Source organism: Vipera ursinii, assembly GCF_947247035.1.
Source record: "Vipera ursinii genome assembly, chromosome: 4".
Taxonomy (NCBI): domain Eukaryota; kingdom Metazoa; phylum Chordata; class Lepidosauria; order Squamata; family Viperidae; genus Vipera; species Vipera ursinii.
This window is the reverse complement of record NC_139514.1, coordinates 84364675-84384773: the sequence shown is the minus strand read 5'-3', so window position 1 is coordinate 84384773 and position 20099 is coordinate 84364675. Positions and strand designations below refer to the sequence as shown.

The following is a 20099-nucleotide window of genomic DNA, read 5'->3' as shown; positions in this document are numbered from 1 at the left end:
TCCCTCCTTATGGAGGGTGTCAATGATGGTTTTCTGCACAACTGTCAGGTCAGCAGTCTTCCCCATGATTGTGATTCCTACTGAACCAGACTGAGAGACCATTTAAAGGCTCAGGAACCCTTTGCAGGTGTTATGGCTTAATTAGCTGATGAGAGTGGGACACTTTGAGCCTAGAATATTGCACCTTTTCACAATATTCTAATTTTCTGAGATTGTGGATTTGGGGTTTTCATGAGCTGTAAGCCATAATCATCACAATTATGACAAATCACAGCTTGAACTATCTTGCTTTGCATGTAATGAGTCTATCTCATATATTAGTTTCCCCTTTTAAGTTGCATTACTGAAATAAATGAACTTTTGCACGATATTCTAATTTTTCGAGTTTCACCTGTATGATAAGTATTGGAATGAAAAAGAGAAGCATCTGTTGAACAATGGATTTTAAAATTGATTGAAGAATGGATTTTAAAATTGACTGAACTGGTGGCAAAATTAACTAGAGTCAATGGATTAGATAGATTTATATCTAATCCACTGTCTCTAGTTAATTTTGCCACTTCTGCCAGTTCAGTCAATTTTAAAATCCATTCTTCAGATATTGGAAGCCATTTATGGACTTTCTGCATATTAAATACAGTAACTGATTGTAAACAGTACTTCAAAAATTAGTGTTATTTTGGGGCTTATCTGTTGATTGCTTTTTAAATACACATTGGTGACATTTTTCTATGTAACATAGTACTTTTATTAAATAGAGATGGGAATGTTTATAATTACTTGGAGACAGGGCTTTTTTATCATAGAACGCTCAGAACGGGGTTCCGGCACCTTTTTTTTCCAAAAAAAAAGCTGCATCTATTGGCTTTGGAAAGCCTATTGCAATCTTGGCTCTTTTTTATGACTCGTGGACTTCAAAGGAGGTTTTACTAATCCTGATTTACAACTACTGCTAACAAACCTATCCTATATATCAGGGTGTCAAACTGCCAGCCCACGGGCCGGATACATCACGCCAAAACTGTGCCCACCCCATTGCCGGCAATGGGAAAAAAGTCGTGATACATCATGACAAGTCATGATTTTGCTTCTGTCTTTTGGAAGGTAAAATTAGATAACAAAACAATCTATTTCCTACGTTAACATCTCTTCAATGAAATCAATAAATCAATAAGGAAAGAAATGAGAAACATTTTTCTCAATGTAATATGTCTAATTTAGCTGATGCTAGAAAAAAAAATAGTATCTTTTGTAAATACTCTTGAAAACTATTTTGAATCTATAACCATTTATTACAACTAAACCACTTTAAATTAAACAATTCTTAAGAATGAAATATTCTTAATTTGGACTTTATACTTTTACTGTTTGGACTGTTGTGTGTTTTGAAAAATAGATTATTTAGAATCTAGTTATCTTGCACTTCAGTCTTTAAATAATTAACCTACTATATACGTAACAATATATGATGTTTTCCATGGTGAGCTTAACATCAATAACAACATTTATTAAAAAGGCTAAAATAATTTCTGGGGGTATCATCTGTATGTTAAAATTTTGTTTAGTCACAATCTTTCACTTTTCAAATTCTGGGCAAGCAGTAGTCATGTATCCTAGCAAAAGATGTTACATATGTGCATAAGCATAGTCAGTAGCATATGCCCTTTTAAAAATATCAAACATGCAAAGAAACAAATATAAGTCCAAAATATCTGTATTACATCCAGAAATGCCAACTTTGCAACCAATATTTCTCATCCATAACTATGGCATCCTAAGGATACCTGCATACATGCAAATGCTTCTCTGGGATCAGTGATTGCTTTTTCCTTCCAATAACATATACCTAAAACCAGTTTATTGCATTTGGCAATTGTACTAAAAAAAATCTCATTGTCAACCAATATAGTTCATTTAATTTGAAATCAAGTGAAAAATTGATTTAAATTATTTTATTAAAACAAATTAATGGCAATTCTTTTATAAGAAGTTGCCTAAAACAAAATGAGTTTGACATGACTGCTCTAGATAGTTGAATGCTCCAAAATAAATTCTAGACCAGGCCTGTACATGCAGCCTACCAAGCACCCTTGGACAGAGCACAGACCTGTTTTTAAAAAATAAAATAAAATCACCACCACTGCCCTGAAAGTCATGTTGACTAATGCCTCCATAGCTTACGATGACCACCAGCTCCAACACTGTAGATGCTCCTCTAGTCACCAAATCACTGATTAGCCCACCAGCATTCTTTTGCAGACCACAAAGATTTTTAATTTATCAGTGTGGGCCTTTCCCTTCTACAAGTTGCACAGATCTCTTCTAGATTTTCCTCTTGCCTTTCCGAGTTAACACCTTGGTCTGTCATTGAGCAAGAATTGACTTTGTAGGGAAGCATATTATCACTTGATGTATATTTAACATATGTTCTACCTTTATTTACCAATTATATAATATTTGTATGCAATCCACATGGCGAGGTTTCGGGCAACTTACAATAGAAAAAAATATATTTTTAAAATCAGAAGATTAAAACATAAAAGCATGGCTTTTTTTCTCATACTCAGAATGGCGTCCCGGCACCTTATTTTGCACACACACAAAAAAGCTTTTGCACAAGTTATGCTACTCCCTCTATTGGCTTTCGAAAGCCAATAGGGATTGCTGCTGAGCACGCCAAAAGACCTGGCCGGCAAATGTTGCACCGGCAAGTTGTCTGCAGCGAAGGCGAGTTGGCAGGAACTTTGCATCCTTCCCTGGTGCCCAACTACACCATCTCAACTAGGTAAGTAAGAGAGGACAAGGAGTGGGAGGTGGATTCTGTGGAGTCCATGCGCACTCCTTCCTTGTGGTCACCCGTGTCAGCCAGGCTGGTGGCCTACCCGGTGCTGGACCTGCGCCACTGTCACCTCGCCCTGCACGCCTAAGTGGCCACCCTGCATCGTCTGGCCCACACTGCCTCCGCTGCACGCCCCGTACAGCCCCGCCATATAGAGCAGGCCCGGCTGCTCCCATAGCACCAGCCGTGCCGGCTCCGGCCCCGGGGGGCACCCCACCGCCAACACCCCTCACACCCGTGACTGCAGCAGCGCGGCCCCCCCACCCCCCACGCCTCCTGCGCCTGCCAAGTTGAGAGTTCTGGCACCTTTTTTTTTTTAGAAAAAAAGCCCTGCTTGTAGACCTATTATGTAAGGGGGACAGAATGTAGCAGATATTTTAGCTACATTTTTCAGCATTCAACCAGGGTGGACATTTTATGTTTAATGTTAGTTAGTGATACATTTGTCATTTTATTGTACATGTTTTTATTTTTATTGTTACCTTTTGACGTTTGCTTTTTTCTTTTTTTCCTTTTTGCATTTTGACTTTTAAAAATTTTAATTTATATATATATATATATATATATATATATATATATATATATATATATATATATATATGTATATATATATATATGTTAAATGTTTATTACACACACACACACACACACACACACACACAAACACACACACACACACACACACACACACATATATATATATATATAAAGAAAACTACATGAACTATCCAAATAGTCACAAAGCTAACTTCAAAGGAGGTTTTACTAATCCTGATTTACAACTACTGCTAACAAACCTATCCTATATATCAGGGTGTCAAACTGCCAGCCCACGGGCCGGATACATCACGCCAAAACTGTGCCCACCCCATTGCCGGCAATGGGAAAAAAGTCGTGATACATCATGACAAGTCATGATTTTGCATTCTTGTTACTTTCTAATTGATTGCAATTTTTCAAAATATCATTAAGATCATAATTTTTTTCCTTTCATAGATGAGCATTACCTTCCTCACTGTTATTTCTCGCTTAAAATTATGAATACCCATGATAGCATTTCCCATGGCAGTTTATTTTAGCTTAATATATATTGTTTAAAGACAATATTTTGTAAAACTGTTATATGTCTTAATCCTTAATAACGTTCACAAGCATACAGTAAAAGTTACAACAGCAAAATGACACCATATACATCATGATGTAAAGCAGATGTGTTCAACCTGCAGCCTACATATAGTCCTGGACATCTAGTAATGCAGCCCCACAAGATCATAAACTTTTAACATTATGTGATTTATATACATTAACTATATTATATCTTTTATATGTGGACCAAGACAATTCCTCTTCACTCAATGTGGACCAGACAAGCCAAAAAGTTGGATATACATGATGTAAAGTGATGCAAGTATATGATCCATGTTATCTACATAATGTCCACTTGCCTCTACTTCATTCCCTTCCATCACAATATTCTTTCACAGAAACAAATTGAAAAATGAAAACTTATACATTTGAAATTATTCTAGATTACATAAATATTGAATCTAATTTCAGATAATTCATCATTTATTAAAAACTGACTAAATTGTTCAAATATGTCTTTTTATGTTAATTTCAATGTTTCAATCAATTTTATTAAAATGAGTCAGTTCATCCACAAATTCGTTGTACAAAAAATCCAGCTAGTCACTTAAAATTTTATCTCAGCATCAAAACAGATATTTGCTGAAATATGCTTATAGGCAAAATAATTTGATGTAGGGGACTTGCAAGAGACCATTTGAAAAGGAAATCATCTGATCAGTTGTTCCACCACTATTTTTTCTTTATCAAAGAAAATAATGCAACTATTAAAGCTGGCTATTTAAAGAAGTGTTACTATATAATTCTATTTAACAGTAAATATTTACCTGTAATAAGCCTCCTTCATCGAAGCGTAAGACTTCTATTATGCTATCTGATTGGATAAAAGCTGTAAGAAAAGGAAACAAAAATTTCATTCAAGTGAACCTTGTAACCTATTTATTTTACAATATTTAAAACTTGGGCCAATTCTGACCAACTGTGGGTGCAGTACAACAAAGGAAAACAAAGATGAAACTGCTATTGTAACTAGCCTTCCTGCTGTGTAGCAATCTCCTTGCCTGAACTGCTGGAGGCCATCTTGGGGCTGGCACTGGAGTTCCCCAGAAATATGATTCTGGGAGACTTCAATCTGCCATTTCTGGGTTTGGCCTTGGAAGTGGCCCAGGAGTTCATGATTATCATGGCAGCTATGGGCCTATCTCAGATCACCTCAAGTCCAACTCAGGATAGTAGCCACATGCCAAATACAATTTTCTTATGGAGCAACAGCAATATGACCTGCTGGGGGAGGGGTGTTGGCTCCCCCTTTGTCACGTTCAGATCACACCTTGATATCTCTGAGATTCCTTTATAATGCCTCCCTCCGCAGTGAGGTTGGACCCATTTGAGTGGTCTGCCCCCAGCAACTGATGAACCTGAATGGGTTCCAGAGGAAACCTATGGTTCACAGAGGAGCTGTGGGTCTTGAAAAGGGTTAAAAGACACCTAGAGCACTACCGGAGGAAGACAAGGGAATGCTCTGTTTGGAAACGACCTAGAGCTGTCATTAAGGCTTATCTTGTTGTGGTAAAGAGGGGCAAAACATCATTATTTCTCCACCCTTATCGCATCTATAGAATGCTGCCCAGAAGCCCTGTTCAGGATCACTTAGTCCCTCATTCAGATTCATTCCCAGTTGGAACCCATGCGTGGCGCTGCTACATGTGAGATACCTGGAGATAGGTCTTACCAGTTATATGGGAACAGTTCAATCTTGATGAAATGGACAGGTCCTTGATGTTGTCAGTGCAACCACCTCTCAGTTAGATCTTTAGTCCTCACTGGTGAAATTAATTCTTCACTGCTCCAGAGGTTGTTTAAGAAGGCCCTGGTTTGCCCCTCCTAAAAAAAACCCACCTCTTCACCCCATTTGTCTGGACAATTTTTGTCTAGTTTCCAACCTTCCCTTTTTAGGGAAGATGGTAGAGAAGGTGGTTGCTTGGCAGTTTTAGAGGGTCCTGGAAGAAACTGATTATTTAGACCTCTTCTTGTCAGATTTCAGTATTCAGAAGCTACAACTAGTGCAGAATGCAGCAACATGGGCAGTCCTTGGGGCCCCTAGGGTGGCCCATGTTACACCACTGTTCTGTAAGCTGCATTGGCTACCAGTTTGTTCTGGCTACAATTCAAGACATGGGATCAGGTTAACTGAAGAACCTTCTCACCTCATTGGGATTGGCACACCTATGTCAGTACAGGGAGCATGCTGCAGACCCCCATCAGTCAAGAATTTTCGACTTTTCAGGAAAAGAGACTTTTCTGCCACTTCACCCCGTATTCTTTGTATTTCCCTCCTCCCCATCTTTTAACAGTATTATTTACTGTATTATTATATTATTTTAATGTGTACTAGTTTTAATGTTTGTAAGTTGTCCAGAGTCATCTCTTATGAGATGGGTGCCAAAAATTTAATAAAGTAGTAAATTATATATGACAATAAAAAATACTGGAAACCCATCAATAAACTTCATAAATCCTTTAATCAAATGCTCAAACCAATTATTTTGCTTGTTTAAGAAATGCCAGCAGATTTGGGGTTTTCTGCTCTACTGGGAGGAGGGTATTCCATAAAGTAGCGGATACCTCTGAGAAGGCCTGTTACCTGATCATGCACATCATATGGAAGAGGGACCTGCAATATATCCTCTTTTAATGACTGGATCAGACAGTCAAGTTCAATTCTGCCAAGGCATTTCCTGATATATCCTGATGCTGCACCAAAAATGCCTTTGAAGGTATTAAGCTGCACTTTGTTTTAAGCCTAGAAACTACTGGCAACTAATGCAGCAATTTTAAAATAGGTACTATTCCTGCCTGTCCAGCTTATCTAGTTAGCAATCTATAGTCACTGCATTTTATACCAGCTGCAATCTTCAGTATCTCCAAAGGCAGCCCCTTTGAGCATGTTACAACAATCCAATCAAGTGGTGATTAGAGCATGAGTTACTGTCATCAAGGCATTTTAGTTAAACTAGGCCATGGCTTCCATTTGCTGTTTAAGCAGATCAGCTTGTCTTAAAAGATCTGGCCAAACCATCATCCATTCAGGTTCTACCAAATTACCCTTAAAATAACAACTATTCATGTCTTAATGCTTGTTGTTAGGGCCAGTATCTTATTCTGTTGCTCATCATTCATTCTTTATTTTGTACTGAAAAAAAAAAGAAATCCTTTAAACATCACTGAAGGAGGGGCGAAAGTGAGGAAGTACTGTTGTTTGGGAAAACTCTGCACTAAGAGGACTAACATGTTAAGAATATTTTAGAGCTGAAGAATGGCAAAAAACATATTAGGATTAGGGTACAAAAAATCACTCTTTCTCAGGCAAATTAAAAAAAACCCCTTCAGTATAATAGCTAGATACAGTATGTGCAGGGAGACAAGGCCTTAACTAACCAAAAGACATATCTGAATACCTATGAGCCAGTTCCCCCCCCCCCATTAAATAACAGTTAAAGAAACACATGAAGGTACTGGGATAAGATGAAAAGTCTACAGTAATTGCATTAGATTATTTTTGCTATATTTCTTCCTTCTGTAAATTAGTATTTCCAATTTTTCTGTTACATTATTAACAATTAATCGAGAAATTGATTTAAAAAAATTAGATCAATGTTTATGTATGAGTAAAATAGGTTTTGTATTAAAATATTTTCATAAAACCCAAAACAATTTCATCTATAATTTAAAAACAATGAATTGTTTAAAAGACAAAATTTGGATACAGTCCTTGAATATAGGTATGATTTAAATTTTTAATAGTGCTTTAAAAAGAGCTAGAAGTTAATTGCAAAATATTTATTTATTTATTTATTTATATCTCACCTTTATTATTTTTATAAATAAAGTGGGATATAAATCAGGGAACATAGCAAATATTCCTTTCTCTTCCTATTTTGCCACAACCCCCTGTAAGGTGGGTTGGACTGAGAGAAAATGACTGGCCCAAAGTCACTCAGCTGGCTTTCATGCCTAAGGCAGGACTAGAAATCAAAGAAACAGTAGTTATACTGTAATATCATACCCAGGATGGCAATAAAACATTAACAGCTTGATAAGGAAGATCAACTACAAAACTATACATAATCATCAAGCAGTGTATGCTGAATGAGCAGAATTGTTGAAAGGATAAAATAGGATAGAGGAAACATGAACAAATTAATATGCAGTCTAAACTGGAATGCTAGCCTAATCTGCATTCAGTTTCATATCATAGTTTAAAATACAATTATATCCAGAATGACATCTGAATCTGTATCATGAGTTAAATTATGGCAAGCCTGAAAGTGAACCATAGGGCTAAATTAATAGAACCTTAATAATTGGGAGTGGCCATTTAGGAGCTCACCTAGCTGTTCAATTCAGGAATCCATATTCCTCTTTTCCCCCACCTCTTGACCATGGCTAACTCAGAGTTTTTCAAACTTTTCAAGTTTTACAATCTCTTTTTTATTTAAATCTTGGGACCCATATTAAATGATAAAGCTATAATGAAGAAAATTGTGTTAACTCTATCGTCCCAAGAAATCTGATCAGGTTCTTGTGGAACCTTACTATTTTGACATTTTTTTTATTTTTTATTTTAATTCCATTTATATCCCGCCCTTCTCCGAAGACTCAGGGCGGCTTACAAGCTTAGCAGTAGCCTTCATTCTATGTATAGAATGAAGACATTGCCCAAATGAGGGCAAGATAGTATTTCATTCTGGGCATAGAAATCTAAAAAAACCATCAATAAACCAGAGTTTGTTCAAACATTCTCCAAAATTATGAGGGGACTGGAAACTAAATCTTCTGAGGAACAGTTAAAGAAACTAGATATAGGCATTCTGCATTAGGGAAGACTATGGGCAAACCCCAAATATTTAAAGGTTAGTTATCAGGAGACCAGGCTACATACAGCTGGTCCCCTAGTCAATTTGTGCGCATGGTGTATAAAGATGAATGCACCAGAATGAATATCTTTTGGAAGCCAATAGGAATTGCTGCTGAGCTTGCCAAAAGACGGCAAATGTTGCACAGGCAAGTTGCAGCGAAGGCAGGAATTTTGCACTCCTCTCTGCTCCCCAACTACTCCATTTCAACTAGGTAAGAAAGATATTATTTGCAAATAGGATATCCAAGTATGACTCAAGAAAATTTTCCCTGTATGGAGGGAGTACTGGTTTGTTTCACTTTGTTTTACTTTTCAAATTGCTGTAGGGAAGAAATGATGATTAGAAAACGGCAGGAAGTTATTTTTATTAGGAAGAATTCATTTATCCCATGCTAGATCTTTGGGAGCTTAGTACCACCAGCACAGAACATTTGCTTTTCTGAAACTTCATTCAAATTCAATTCCTGATAGGGGCATTTGAAAAAAAATGTTATTTATTAAATTTATATGCTGACTATCTCACCAGGATGACTCTGAAGTCAAGGAGAGGGCTTGCAACTTCTGTTTGTAGTTATCCACGTTTCTGCACACTGAGATAATCGGCCAATGTACAAATACAGAACCTATCATGCTTTTTTATTGAAAAGTTTTTCAATACATTTTATATTTAACAAACCCTCCCCACCCCCTCCCCCCCCTTCCCAACCCAACCCAACCCTCCCCCCTCCCCCCTCCCTGACTTCCCAGAGCTAAATACAAGGTATAAAAGTCAAAAACAATCATAAACTACCATATGCTAACAACAATAAACTATTAGGTCTATCGCACTATAGCTCTTATAAAATGACTACAAGCAATATAAATATCCCATCAATACTTATTCAAATGCTAAATGAAACTTTTTAGTCCCATATTTATTTGGGATGTAATCAATCCATTTCCTATCATGCTTTTATATTTATATGGAACAGATACATTACCTGAAATTTTTGGAATATGTAAAAAATTTGAACCAGCCCAGAAACTCATTTCCCATTGTTTGTGTATATAGAAAGTAAACCCTGAAATAGATTTGGAAAGAGCAAGGACTTTGATTAAATGGAAAAGTTGCTAAGCATAGAACTGTTAATTTGCAGATTTTAAAATCAGCCAAACTGAATAGGAATAAGATTGTGACTGAAAGAATACTAATTCTGAAATATAGTAAATATCTTTAACAAGTAACATTAAATTTAGCTTTAGTGTAATTTGCTTGTTTACTGTAGCTAAAACTGGAAACTATATTTCTAAAGCATTAGTTTGGATCATTGGAAAAAAAAAGATTTAATATTTATGATTCAAAAATATAAATATGTGAGAAACATGTTTTTAAAGACCTTTGCAGCTTGTACTCATATATACCCTGCCACAAAGGAATAACTAAAATTATGAAATTTAGAATCTACCAAGCTTCCCTCCCATGGACAGAAGACAATCCATGGGAAATGTGAATCCGTAATCCATAGCTTTAGCAGCAATAATAAATCTAATTATGCTATACATATTTAAGTTAGCCAAACCCTGGAGCAGTGGTAGCAATGGCAAGCCCTTTAATATTATATTATATTATGTTATGTTATGTTATGTTATATTAACTATATTATATTAATAATATTATATTATATTATATTATATTATATTATATTATATTATATTATATTATATTATATTATATTATATTATTCATTCATTCAGTTGGTCGGTTTTATATACCGCCCTATTCCCGAAGGACTCAGGGCGGTTTACAGGGCAAAGTTAAAAAACAATAAAAGTTAAAATAGAGTTAAAATAAAATTAAATAACAATTAATAGCCCCAAAAGTTAAAATTTAAAAATTTAAAACCCCTCAGTCCAGGACAGATAAATCAAATAACCAGGTTTTTAGGTCCCGGCGAAATGAACGAAGGTCGGGGGAAGTCCGGAGATCCACAGGCAGATCATTCCACAGGGCAGGCGCACCCACAGAGAACGCCCTTCCCCTGGGGATCACCCGCCGGCACTCACTGATCGGCGGCACCCTAAGGAGGCCCTCCCTGTGGGAGCGCGCAGGACGATGGGAAATTGATGCTGGCAGCAGGTGCTCCCTAAGATAATCCAGACCCATGCCATTTAGGGCTTTATAGGTCATCACCAGCACCTTGAATCTCACCTGGAGGGCAACTGGAAGCCAATGCAGCTCACGGAGGAGAGGTGTTACACAGGAGTATTGGGAGACTCCCATCACAACTCGCGCGGCTACATTCTGCACCAGCTGAAGCCTCCGAGTGGTCCTCAAGGGCAGCCCCATGTAGAGAGCATTGCAGTAGTCTAACCAGGAGGTCACAAGCGCATGAATGACTGTGCGAAGGGCATCTCGGTCCAGATAAGGCCGCAACTGGCGCACCAGGCGGACCTGGGCAAAAGCATATAAGTGAAGAAATGAGGAAAACTGTGGTTAAAGAAATTGTTTGATCCAATAATAAAATTTCATTGATAATTGATGAATCAACCACAATAAGCAAAAAAACTACCCTCATAGTATTTGTTCGATGCTGTATCGAAGGTATGGGAATGAATTCACCAGTAAATTTGTTTTTGGACTTGGTAGAACTTGAAAAAGTAACAGCAGAAGGAATATTTGATTCCTTACTCCAATGTTTTTACTCTTATGGGATGACAGAAGATTATTTGAAAAAATATTTGATTTCTCTGGCATGCGATGACGCCGCTGTGATGATGGGATGTAAAAGTAGAGTGAAAAAATTGCTGTCAGAACATTTTCCTTCTATTATAGTTTGGCATTGTGCTAATCACAGACCAGAATTATCAGTAGGTGATGCTGCCAAGGAAACTTGAGGAATAGATTCCAATCATTTATTGATAAACTGTATGTCACATACCATGCTTCACCAAAGAATAGAAGAGAGTTGCATTCATGTGCAGAATTACTGGGGACTGAGCTGCTGAAAATTGGAAGAATTTTAAGTACCCGATGGGTGTCATCTAGTTTGCGTAGTTTTGGCTGTATGAAATAATTTTGAATCCCTTGTGTATCATTTTAAACAAGCAATGCATGATCCTATAAGAGATAAAAATAATAAATGCACTTATGATGGCTTGAAAAGAAAAATAACATCTACAGAATTTTTATTGGGACTAGGATTGATGTGTGACGCTCTCCAACAATTGGCAGATTTAGAGCTTCCGGTGGCGATGCGACGCTGAAGACAGCCATCTCCGGGCTGTCCGCTCCGCAGCTTTGTTGAATCACTGAAAACAGCGCCGATCAGCTGTTTTGGTGATTCGGAAGCCCCCTCCCCGGGAGAAGAGGAGGGGGTGAGGCCCCAGGTAGGGGTTGAGCTCTCCGGGGCCACTTGAGCTTTAAGTTTGGGCGGCTGAAGGATCGAGCCCCCCGAAGCCTGGGTTTGGAAGAGAAGTTTAGAGCAATGAGGGCAGACATCTTGCCTACAATTGAAGCTGTGGCTGTATGTGTGCAACGCTTGGATGAAAAAGTGGAGGATCTTAGTCAAAAGAATTCTATATTAGAAGCAAAAGTATTAGAGAATGAAAATATAAGGGATAAAATGGATGGAGACTTGTGCCTCGTCCAGTACCATCAGATGGAGTTTGCTATCAGAATCAGGGGCTTAAAAGAGAATCCTAAAGAAGATTTAAAGCAGCTGGTTGCCGAGGCTTTGGAAGTGGTACTGGGTCAGTCAGCAGCTGAAATTGAGGGAAGTATAGATAAAATCTTTCGTGTGAACTCATGGATTGCAAGGCAGAGGAAGCTACCTAGAGATGTGGTGGTTTACTTTACAAAGAGAGCAATTAGGGATGAAGTTATTCAAGTTGCTTATGATACTAAGTTTGTGGTTGCTGAGCAAGAAGTTTTGGTCTTAAAAGAGATTCCTCCAAAGATTTTAAGGAGAAGGAAAGATTTTGCCTTTCTAGCACAGGAACTTAAGAAATGTGACATCAAGTTTAGATGGGAGATTCCAGTGGGCATGGTGGTGATGCACGAAGGTAAAAGACATCGTCTGGTTACAGTGACTCAGGCACGTGATTTTTACAGTAAAGTTTTAAAAGCAACCCCTCTACCACTTCTGGATCCTGTAAAGGGAAATGGCTAGGGAAAGCCTCAAGATGCTGAAGGAATACAGATAGAGGAGAATGGTGCTGGAGGGGATCAAATTACAGTTTCATCGGCAGCTGTTGGAGACCAGAGGATAACGCGTGCCGCCTTAAGACGAGTGAGACAAGAGCAAGAGCAAGATCAGCAGAAAGTTATGGAACCTCCAAAGCGTACTTACAGTGAAGCTGTGGGAGGGGCGCGGCCTAAGGAAGTTAAAGGGGTCCTGGCAGACGTGTTCCAGAAGCTTCGGGATGCCAAGAATGGCGACTAAGTTCCTAACCTGGAATGTTAATGGATTAAATTCACCACAGAAGAGAAAGAAAGTTTTTCAATATTTAAAACAATTTAAGACTGATGTTATTTGTTTGCAAGAAACGCATATTAGGGTTAGGGACCAAAAGTATTTGTTGAACTCAAGGCTGGGCACACAATTTATTGCTTCTGCAATGAATAAGAAAAATGGAGTGGTTATCTATGTCAAGAGTACTCTGACAGCAGAACTAATTGAAGTAGACAAACAAGGAAGATATGTTATGATAGATTTGCTGTTAGAAGGCAAAAAAACGCTTTTAGTTGGACTGTATGCTCCTAATCAACAACAAACCGATTTTTTTAGTTTACTACATACAAAGATTACCCAGTTGGATTATAAATCTTTTATTTTTATGGGAGATTGGAATGGTGTCCTGGATGTACAGCTGGATAAAGCTGGTTTCTTTAAGCGTGCCCCGAGTCATGCTAGATTGCCTAAATCTTTTTTTTAAATGAAGGACGACCTGGAATTGCGAGACATTTGGCGAGATACACACTTACATGAAAAGGATTATACTTTTTTTTCTGATAGACATCAATCTTTTTCTAGGATTGATTTTATATTACTGACTAATGATTTTTTTTCTAGGACTAAGAAGATAAAGATTTGTGCAAGAACTATATCTGACCATAGTCCAGTCTGGTTAGAGATCAACAAGGACAATAGAGATAGGTGCTCCTGGCGCGTAAATGAGAATTTGTTTAGAAATCAGAGAAATGTGGAAGAATGTAAAAAGCAGATGAAGGATTTTTTTGAAATTAATATGAACAAGGATACCTCTATGGACATGGTTTGGGATGCTAGCAAAGCCTATATGAGAGGGGTGTTAATATATATGAATAATAAATATAGACGTACCGTATATACTTGAGTATAAGCCGAATTTTTCAGCCCACTTTTTGGGCTGAAAAATTCCACTTCGGCTTATACTCCAGTCAACAAAAAAAACTTACCGAGGACTTGTGCGCGGCTGAGGCTTTGGTGCTACTTTCAGAGCCTTCTCCGCTAATCAGCTGTCTGCCCATCAGCTGTCCATAGGGATGCTGCAAAGCTCTCCTTCTCTAGGCCTTGGACTCCCTCCTGGCTGAAGAGTAGATGAACCAAGCCAGCAAGGAGACAAAATGTTTCTGCAGCTGTTTTTCCTCTGAAGTTTTTTTTTTTTTTAAGTAATCTCCGAAGGTTATGCCAGAAAATGGAGGACGCTGGGTCTTTGCAAGCTTTAGCTGTCCGCCTGGCTGCCTGAAGGCCACCCTTTTCAGGCAGTCTGACAGACAGCTAAAACTTGCAAAGACCCAGCGTCCTCCATTTTCTGGCACAACTTTTAGGTCTTTGCAAGCTTTAGCTGTCCGCCTGGCTGCCTGAAGGCCGCCCTTTTCAGGCAGTCTGACAGACAGCTAAAACTTGCAAAGACCCAGCGTCCTCCATTTTCTGGCACAACTTTTAGGTCTTTGCAAGCTTTAGCTGTCCGCCTGGCTGCCTGAAGGCCGCCCTTTTCAGGCAGTCTGACAGACAGCTAAAACTTGCAAAGACCCAGCGTCCTCCATTTTATGGCACAACTTTTAGGTCTTTGCAAGCTTTAGCTGTCCGCCTGGCTGCCTGAAGGCCGCCCTTTTCAGGCAGTCTGACAGACAGCTAAAACTTGCAAAGACCCAGCGTCCTCCATTTTCTGGCACAACTTTTAGGGATTTATTATTATTATTCCTACTACTACTATTACTACTACTACTACTTCAGGAGTAAAAAGTTGCAGAAAAAAATTCTCTCCTTACTAGCTTAGTTCCTCTACTCTTCCATCTGGAGCCAAGGTAAGATTTTAAAAAGGGATATTGGTTGGAAGGCAGAGGGAGAGTTTAGTTTTAGCATCTAAAAAAAGGGGGGGGGAAATCAGCGAGTACATCCCAACCAGCTTTTTATGTTTTTGTTATTGAAGAAATATGGGGGAGGGGGAGGGGTTCTGGGGTGGGTTGGGGAGGGGATAATATTGTAACTTCAATAAAAATTTTCAATTAAAAAAAAAGAAATATGGCTTTCTGGGGGAAGGTGGGGAGGGCGTTAAGGAAGGAAAGGGTTTTTGGAAGCTCGTCCTGAAGCTGCCTTTTGTGCAAGGGGCCTTTTCTCAAAGCCTAGAGAGGCAGCTTTGTTGCCTCCCCGTAGACAGCTGATGGGCGAACACCAAAAGCTCCAAAAGGCTAGGGAACTAGTCCCAGAACAAAACGGAGACCTGCCTGGCGGCAGAGGCTTGCAGAGCGCGGATCCAGCCTCCGAGGCATGCAGAACAGCGGATCGGCTTATACTCGAGTCAACAACTTTTCCCAGTTTTTGGGGGTGAAATTGGGGGTCTCGGCTTATACTCGAGTCGGCTTATACTCAAGTATATACGGTAATTTGGAAGTTAGAAGGAAAGAACTGGAGAATGAAATCAGGGAAAAAGAAAAGGCCCTAATTTTGAATCCATCGGATGCGAAGATTAAGGAGGTCATTAACCTGCTAAGAGGACAATTTGATAAGTTGATGGCTGATCAGGTGGCAACTAACCTACGGTTTGCTAGGCATAATACTTTTTGCAATGCCAATAAACCAGGTAGGTGGTTAGCCTACAGGTTAAGGAAAAAACAAAGGGCTTCTAATATAGATAAAATTGAATACAAAGGAAAGGTTGTGTTTCAACAAGATCTTATCAAGGAAGCCTTTGTGGATTTTTATTCTAAATTATATGTTAAGGAGAAGATTAATGAAACAGATATTGATGTATATTTGAAGAATGCTAGCATCCCGGTTCTTACACAAGAACAAAAGGAGGAGATTAATCAATTGATAACAGAAGAAGAAATTCTTTTAGCAATTAAGGAATTGAAGGTGGACAAAGTGCCAGGTACGGATGGTCTGACTGTGGTCTACTACAAAAATTTACAATTGGAGCTGATAAAGCCATTAAGGGAATTGTTTCAGACAATTCAGATGGGGGGGGAAGGGTGCCTCCATCTTGGAGAACTGCTTTTATTTCTTTGATTCCGAAGGAAGATCAAGATGCTACTCAAGTAAAAAACTACAGACCAATATCACTTTTAAATACAGACTACAAGATATTTGCTAAGGTGTTAGCTAACAGATTGATGAGGGTTTTGCAACAGATGATTCATGGGGATCAAACTGGGTTTATTAGTGGTAGACAAATGAAAAATAATGTGAGGCATATAGTTGATGTGGTGGAGTTTTTGGAAAGGAACAACCAGATCCCTGCGGCGCTAATTTTTTTAGATGCTGAAAAAGCTTTTGATCAATTGGATTGGCAATTTCTGATGAAAGTTTTAGATAAAATGAATTTTGGGGATAAATTTTTACAACCAATTAGGGCATTATATCAAAAACAAACTGCCCGAATAATAGTTAACAATAGCCTGACTGAAGTATGCAATATTGAGAAGGGCACAAGACAAGGGTGTCCGTTATCACCTTTATTATTTGTTTTAACATTGGAGATATTATTGATAAAAATACGGAACTCGGAAAAAATTAAGGGTATTCAAATTAGAGATCAGGATTATAGATTGAGGGCGTTTGCAGACGATCTGGTTGTTACGGTGACCCAGCCAGAAAACTCTGTTGTGGACCTGATGGAGATAATAATGTACAAAAAACAAAAATTTTGGCCAAAAATATGACAGCACCGCAAAAGGCCCTTTTAGAAGGATTAACTGGATTTGAGATTGTTAAAAGGGTTAAATATTTGGGGGTGTATTTGTCACCCTCCAATGCAAAGTTATATAAAAATAATTATGAGAATTGGAGAGCTGGGAAAAACTGCAATTGTCTTTGCTGGGAAGAATTGCAGCAGTGAAAATGAATGTCCTGCCTAAATTTTTATTTTTATTCCAAATGATACCGGTCCTTAAAAAAGACTCTAATTTGGAAGAATGGCAACGGGGTATCAATAAATTTGTGTGGGCAGGGAAAAGGCCACAAGTTAAATTTAAGATTATGCAGGATACTCGTGAAAGAGGTGGTCTTAAAATGCCTAATCTTAAATTATATTATGAAGCTGCTGCGTTGTCAGGAATAAGTGACTGGATTAATTTGACACAAGGGAGATTAATAAATCTTGAGGGCCACGACTTGTTATTTGGCTGGCATGCATATTTGTTGTATGATAAGAAGGTAGATAATGTGTTTAAAGTGCATATTTTAAGACAGGCATTGTTGAGAGTTTGGAAGAAGTATAGACATAAGTTAGACTACAAGATGTCGTTGTGGGCAATCCCGAAACATGTAATAGAAAACATAAATGTTGGCTTCAAACATGATGTGACTATGTATAAGGAGATCTTAAGCTTGGAAAGGAACGTCTGGTGTTTGAAGCCGTACAATCTCTTGCGAGATGAGAAGATCGTCCAAACTTGGTTCCAATATACTCAATTACGTGCCAGGTGGAAAGAAGATCAGAAAATTGGTTTCTCAATGACTGATGAAAATTTTTATAAAGCAAATTAGAAACCAGGGTCCAGCACATATTAAACGGATTTATCTTGCATTGATAGATATTGACTCAGAACCAGAACTTGTTAAAGACTGTATGATAAAATGGGCCCAGAATATTCAAGAAGTTATTACAATGGACACGTGGGAAAAGATCTGGGTGAGGAACGTAAAATTTACGCAAGCCCAAAACCTAAGAGAGAACTTTTATAAAATGTTTTATAGATGGCATTTAGATCCTAAAAAGCTTTCAAGTATGTATCCGAATTATCAACCTAAATGTTGGAGGATAAAGTTTTGTCCGCAATTGTTTTTGTTGGGCATAATTACAGATGCTACTGTTGTGGACATTAAGTTGATGTTGAACTTAATTACAGCAGCAAGACTCTTAATAGGTCAATATTGGAAAAAGGAGGAACTGCCGACTATAGAAGAATGGACTCTAAAGGTTTCTGACCTGGCGGAAATGGCAAAGATTTCGGCTTACTTGAAAGATCATTCGCAAGAGCGTTATATTATGGAGTGGAAAAAGTGGATTGATTATATCCAGAACAAATATGGGACTAAAAAGTTTCATTTAGCATTTGAATAAGTTTTCTTTTCTTTTTTTTCTTTTTATATGTAATATTAGTATTGCTTGTAGTCATTTCATATGAGCTAGAGGGCGATAGAATTAATAGTTTATTGTTGTTAGCATATGGATGTTTATGATTGTTCTTTTTTATACCTTGTACTTAGCTCTGGGAAGTCGGGGGGGGGGGGAGGGGGGAGGGGGGGAGGGATAGGGAGGGCTAGGTAGGGGTGGGGGGAGGGGGGATTGTTAAAGATAAAATGTACTGTAAAACTTTTCAATAAAAAAAAGAATTGGCAGATTTAAGTTTGGATCTACAGGACCGCAACATCGACTTGTATAAGGCAAATAAGAAAATAAAAATACTGGTACAAGTTTTTGAAGAAAGAAGGCATAACCTTGGGCCCTATTATAAATGTGCTGTTGCTACTATAAGTGATCTTCGCTTTGTGAAGTTTTACTTCACAAAAGAGATTCAAAAAAGGATCCTCCGATTGACCCAAGTATATTTTATACAAAATTGAAAGAGTCAATTGAAAAAAGATTACTTGATAGTAAAGACGATGAGTTGGCATATTGGTCTTGCGTACTTGATCAAAAACATTGGCCTGAAGATGTTAATACTCAACTGACATTTGGAGAAGTGGAAATTAGAAACTTATCAGACTGCAAATAAATGAAAGAGAAATGATTTGTGGATTCCGTGAATACATTCTCGAAAAGACATATCCAGAAAAACTGTTGCATTTGATATGGACTCTGAATACCATTCCTATTTCTTCAAGTGAATGTGAACGTGGGTTTTCACAGATGAATCTAATTGCCATCCCAACACGAGCTTCGTTAAAGACTAAGACAATTTCAGCACTTTTGTTTATCAAACTTGTCGGACCACCTCTGAGACTTTTCGATCCTTCAAAGTACATTGATCTGTGGTTACTCAGAGGACAACATTCGGCCATAGATACTAAGAGCAAGGAAAGGAGTCAAGAAGTTTTGCCAGACAAAAGTTTGGAATTTTCTATGAACATTTGCCTTAAATACAATAAATTAAATGTATGTTAAGAATTGAATATATAACTGTTTAATTACATAAATAAATATATAACTAAAATTATATAAATAAAAGATTAACAAGATGAGAGTTCCGGCACTTTTTTTTTTTTTTTAGAAAAAAAGCCCTGCATATTAGGGTCAAAATACAACTAGTAGCTAGTGAACTCTTCCAACACAGGAGCAATATGGCACCTCCAAGAAATGCCACTTGCCTTATATCACTGTATTCTGGACCAACTGATATTTCTGGACTATCTTTGATAACTGTTGCATGAAATATACACTGCAGTAGTCTAGCCCTGAGGTTACCAATACACATATCACTGAATTAGGTTTCTCCCCCTCCAAGTACAACTTGTTACTCAAACAAAGCAGATAAATGCCCATCTTGAGACTGTTGTCTTAATGTTGTTAGCAGTTTAATCAATAAAGTTAAACTCAATCTCCAAAGTTTCTTTTAGTTTGAAAGAGTGATGAGCTTTCAGCCTGAATAGCTGTGATCTAGTTTTGTCATAATGCCTTGCAAGTAACTGTGGCTGGCATCTTCAGAGGTACACTGAGCTGCTTTGTGGTGCATGTCTTGTCAGGTCACAGGCAATACGAATATACCTTTTAATTTCTCTATCTACGTTAAAAAAGGGGGACACGATGGCTCACTGGTTAAAGACACTGAATTTGTCACCTGGAAAGCTG

General features: G+C 38.0%; 1 protein-coding gene across 3 annotated transcripts in view; it reads right to left on the bottom strand.

The window, feature by feature from the left end:
• TMEM131 (transmembrane protein 131) overlaps window positions 1–20099 on the bottom strand; it is a 165594-nt gene that overhangs the window by 133814 nt on the left and 11681 nt on the right. For all 3 annotated transcript variants that reach the window (XM_083361487.1, XM_083361485.1, XM_083361486.1), the window contains exon 2: window positions 4753–4814. In XM_083361487.1, the coding sequence (XP_083217613.1) occupies window positions 4753–4814 (62 nt within the window). The remainder of the gene's footprint in view (window positions 1–4752; window positions 4815–20099) is intronic.